The following is a 4,542-nucleotide window of genomic DNA, read 5'->3' on the forward strand; positions in this document are numbered from 1 at the left end:
AGTATTGTCGAATCCGCCGCAACGCACGGGTTCCCTACTAGTTTATTTAAGTGTGTATTTCGCATACAATTTACGTGTTTCCGTTTGAATCGAACCCGTGCTAATATAGGTATCGGTATTACCTTTTATGGCTTCACTGAGTGTCGGTACTACATCGGTACCGTAACGAATTGAATCAAACCAAATATTTACCGACTAAAATCCCACCGCGAAGCATGGGGAAACCAACTAGTTTATAATCAAAATTTGAAGTGTCAAACTTTGTATTACTAACAACTGTACTTTGAATAAAGTATATATGTAGCTATAAGAATTTGATGTCCTAACCATTTCAGTGTGATGTATACCAAAACAGATAAAGCATTCCACTGTCAGTAATGAAAGATATTTCACTGCCACCTACGTGACACCGCTGCTTCCGAGCATATGTTCTGGTATGAGTCTAGCCACAAGTTTAGCTGATGCACCTTTTAGCTCTAAACAATGTAATCAACATGAGAATGACACTTGATAATAACAGATTAGATAAGGATCATTGGGAACTAACCGTGAGCCTTGAAATTAAAGAGAGGTGGCAAAGGTCGTCCATCTGGAAGGCGAGTATTTGGATCACGAAGGTCATCGAAGAATGGGTGGATACAGGCCTCCAACTGTTGCCATAAAAAAAAAAAATATAAAACTCTCTTTATTTAACCTGTCTTCCTCTTCACTAATATAACAAATTCCAGATTCAAACTTTGGCATATATTTTCTTATGTTTTTATTTATTTAAATTATCATGCATAGGCCATCGAAGCAAAGCAATGCATAAGAACACAAGTAATATTGAAGACAGTGTCACTTACGGCAGTGCCTCTCAAGTTTGGAGAATATCGGAGGAGTCTTGAAACAAGATCTATAGCTTCTTTTGGGGGCCTCCACTTGTGGAAAATCTACATCACATTATTGTGTCATCCCACTGTCTAAAAGTTACAGAATTATCATCGGTGGAGCTTAAAGGCAAGAGGATCCTCACTTTGTACAATGGCTGACCCTTGATAGGCGGGATGTGCTCAAACTGTTTGAACTTAGGGTTCATGCATACAACTTCTTCATCAGTTGGTCTGCCAAGGACCTAATCAAAGAAGAAGGGAAAAAGAGATTAATAAGCAGAATTGATACGTAAAGTATAAAATAAAATCTTCACATGGAACCTACATTCAGAACCTCTAGAACATGTTGCACTGTATCCTTAGGAGCAGGGAAAAGACGCTGAGCATAGAACCACACAATGGGATACATTAATAAACAAGCATGAACTTCAAAAATCGTAATAAATTATGGCTTTTAATGTATAGAGTTTGTACAACGAACCTGTTCACGAAGCAGCTCTGCAAGAACACAACCTACAGACCAAATATCAATTGCAGTTGTGTACTCGGTTGCACCAAAAAGGAGTTCGGGTGCCCGGTATTGCCGAGTACCTATGTAGAATGTACTTGGCTCCCCTTTGACCTGTTAAACATAACAGACTACATATGTAATGGATAGATTATCATGAGCCACCTAGATTTTATATGAACAGGCTACAACCATTTCTAATATGTGGCAACTTCGACCTATTTATATATGTATTGGTCAAAGTGTGGATGTTTTATGTTACCAGAACTTTTGCGATCCCAAAGTCGCAGAGTTTGAGCTGGTGTGTATCAGGATTCACCTGCAGACGAACAGATCAGCATAAACTGCGCATTACAACACCAAATCACAAAAGATAGCTTCATATTATGGTAAGAGATAAGTTTTAGATCCATACTAAAATATTTTTAGGCTTAATGTCTCTGTGACAGACCCCAATGGCATGAATATAAGCCAAGGCTCTTAAAATCTGAAACATAGGCATAATTATTACATTAGCTGAATGAACGGAAGCATTTTGTATACAGAAAAAAACAGACCTGATAGGTGTACAGTTTGACATATATCATAGGCATCCTCTGATTCGCGTTGCGGTAACTTCTTGCTACATGATGAAGTGTTTCGGGAACATACTCAAGAACCAGATTGAGATGCTCATCCTTGTCTGTCTTAGAAAAGAAGAAGTCTTTGAGTGAAACAACATTAGGATGATCAAGAAGCTGCAAAATTTGCAGTTCACGGATGTCGTCTTCTTCATCTAGCAACACTTTTTTAATTGCAACGGTTTCTCCTGTTTCCGCGCACTTTGCCTGCACAACGCAAGCTCTTAAACCTCAGATTAATAGGTAATACATCTATAATATATGATCACAAAAACCATGTTATTACAATAATAATTTGATGTTTTATATATAATAGGAGTTAGTTGATTGTTTTTTAGCCCATTGACCGTTTCATGGTCAAAAGTAGATTCAACAAAAAGTTAACAGTTTCAAGCATGTAAATAAATTATACCTCAAACACAGTTCCAAAAGAACCCTGGCCAATAACACGCCCTGCCTCATATCTCATTTTCTGTAAGTGATCATCAAAAAAGATAAAGTTGAGCAAAGAACATTCAAGAAAAAACGATCAACATAAATGAGACACTATGGGGCATTAAATTCACAACCTAAGGGTTGTAGAGATCCACTTCTTGGCTTAAAAAAATTGCTAGTTATATTTGATTTTCAATACAGCAATGCATAAAAACACAAGTAATATTATTGATAATGCGAAAATATGAGAAACAGTGTCGCTTACAGCAGTGCATTGGAGGAGTCTTGGAACAGGATTTACAGCTTCTGGGAGCATCCGCTTGTGCAAGATCTATTTCACATTACCGTGCCAGACAAAGGGATACGTTAATAAACATGAACTTCAAATATCGTAATAAATTATGGCCTAATGTATAGAGCTTGTACGAAGAACCTGTCCAAGAAGAAGCTCCGCAAGAACACCGTCTTCTACAAACGACATATCAGTTGCAATTGGGTACTCGGTTGCACCAAATATGAGTTCGGGTGCAGGGTGGTACCGAGAACATATGTAGGATATAATTGTTTCCCCTTTGACCTGTTAAACATAAGAGACGAATGGATAGATCATCATGAGCCACCTAATTTTTATATGAAGTTATGTAGGATATAATTGGGTACTCGGTTGCACCAAATATGACACCGTTTTACATTATAGTAAAAGTGTGAACAAACAAAATATTACCAGAACTTTTGAGGTCTCAAAGTCGCAGAGTTTGAGCAGGTGAGAATGAGGATTCACCTGCAGAAGAACAGATCAGTACAAATTGCGCATTACAACACCAAATCAAAATAATAGCTTCATATTATGGTAAGAGATAAGTTTTAGATCCATACTAAAATATTTTCAGGCTTAATGTCTCTGTGACAAACCCCAATGGCCTGAATATAAGCCAAGGCTTTAAAAATCTGAAACACAGGCATAATTATTACATTAGCTGAATGAACAGAAGGTCAAGAGGCGGAAGTATTCTGCATACAGAAAAAACAGACCTGATAGGTTTGTAGTTTGATAGATATCATGGTCATCCTCTGATTCGCCTTGGGGTATTGTCTTGCTACACGATAAGTTGTTTCTGGAACATACTCAAGAACCAGATTAAGATACAGCTCATCCTTGTCGTCTGTTGTAGAAAAGAAGCAGTGTTTGAGTGAAACAACATTAGGATGATCAAGAAACCGCATAGTTTGCAGTTCACGGTTCTTGTATCGTTTATCTTTCAACACTTTTCTAGTTGCAACGGCTTCTCTTGTTTCCAAGCACTTTGCCTGCACAACACAAGCTCTTAAGCCTCATATTTGTAAAAAAAAAAAAAAGTTAGTAAGCCAATCGGGTGGAAACAAAAACCATCTATTTGATCACAAAAAACCATGTTATTACAATAATAATTAGCCCATTGACCTGATGAGATAAACCATGACTCCAATCGACTGTTTCATAAGTAAATGGGTCAAAGGTCGCTTCTAACAAAAAGTTAACAATTTAAAGCATGTGCATAAACTATACCTGAAACTGGCCAGTAACACGCTCTGCCATATGGCTCATTCTCTGCAAGTGATCATCAAAAAATATAACGTTGAGGAAAATATGTGGAAACATTCAAGAAAAACGGTCAAAAAAATATAACATTCAAGAAAATATGTAAGCCTGTCTTCTTGCATGACTTAAGTCGAGGTTGAAGCGAAACCGAGATAACGAGACCTTAATAAGAGACTACGGAGTGTGCGGCACTTACCGGTTGAGGGTGGTGATCTTGGGTGGTTGCTCCGATGTCTACTACAGTCGTCGAACAAGGAAGAAGACAAGATGGCGGCCTCTAGGGTTTTTTTTTTATGTCAGGGACGATGGGTGGGGGGTTTGGGGTATTAAATATTATTTTGAAAACTAAAAGTTTCATAATCACCCCTAGAGTACCAAATGTGTTCAACTTGTTCCGAAAGTTGTTAGGCTAGCAAGGGTAAAAGTAATTGTAGAGAGTTTAGGAGGTTTATAAAGAAACTTGATGTTACACAATTAAATCCTAACGTAAATTTGTGGGGTTAGGCAATTTGCAAATGTGAATCGTAA

General features: G+C 37.6%; 1 protein-coding gene across 1 annotated transcript; it reads right to left on the minus strand.

Moving 5' to 3' along the window:
• Window positions 1–232: 232 nt before the first annotated feature.
• Window positions 233–4,312, minus strand: LOC110922414 (shaggy-related protein kinase epsilon). The gene is made up of 17 exons (XM_022166721.2): window positions 4,211–4,312; window positions 3,982–4,023; window positions 3,468–3,743; window positions 3,312–3,383; window positions 3,160–3,216; window positions 2,869–3,012; window positions 2,701–2,766; window positions 2,413–2,472; window positions 1,938–2,207; window positions 1,796–1,867; window positions 1,643–1,699; window positions 1,354–1,494; window positions 1,198–1,251; window positions 1,016–1,114; window positions 846–932; window positions 548–650; window positions 233–476 (listed from the first exon to the last, which is right to left on the minus strand). Exons 2-17 carry the CDS (start codon window positions 4,018–4,020, stop codon window positions 400–402), a joined length of 1,674 nt encoding a protein of 557 aa, XP_022022413.1. The 5' UTR covers window positions 4,021–4,023; window positions 4,211–4,312; the 3' UTR covers window positions 233–399.
• Between the last annotated feature and the right edge of the window lie 230 nt (window positions 4,313–4,542).

Source organism: Helianthus annuus, chromosome 17 (genome assembly GCF_002127325.2).
Source record: "Helianthus annuus cultivar XRQ/B chromosome 17, HanXRQr2.0-SUNRISE, whole genome shotgun sequence".
NCBI classification, from domain to species: Eukaryota; Viridiplantae; Streptophyta; class Magnoliopsida; order Asterales; family Asteraceae; genus Helianthus; species Helianthus annuus.

Excerpts from the sequence above, each read along its gene's own strand:
- LOC110922414 (XM_022166721.2), bottom strand. The coding sequence starts at position 4,020 with ATGAGCCATATGGCAGAGCGTGTTACTGGCCAGTTTCAG. Across the intron at positions 3,217-3,311 it reads TTAAGCCTGAAAATATTTTA|GTGAATCCTCATTCTCACCT; the intron begins GTATGGATCTAA and ends GTTCTTCTGCAG. Across the intron at positions 1,252-1,353 it reads CAGAGCTGCTTCGTGAACAG|CGTCTTTTCCCTGCTCCTAA; the intron begins GTTCGTTGTACA and ends TTCTATGCTCAG.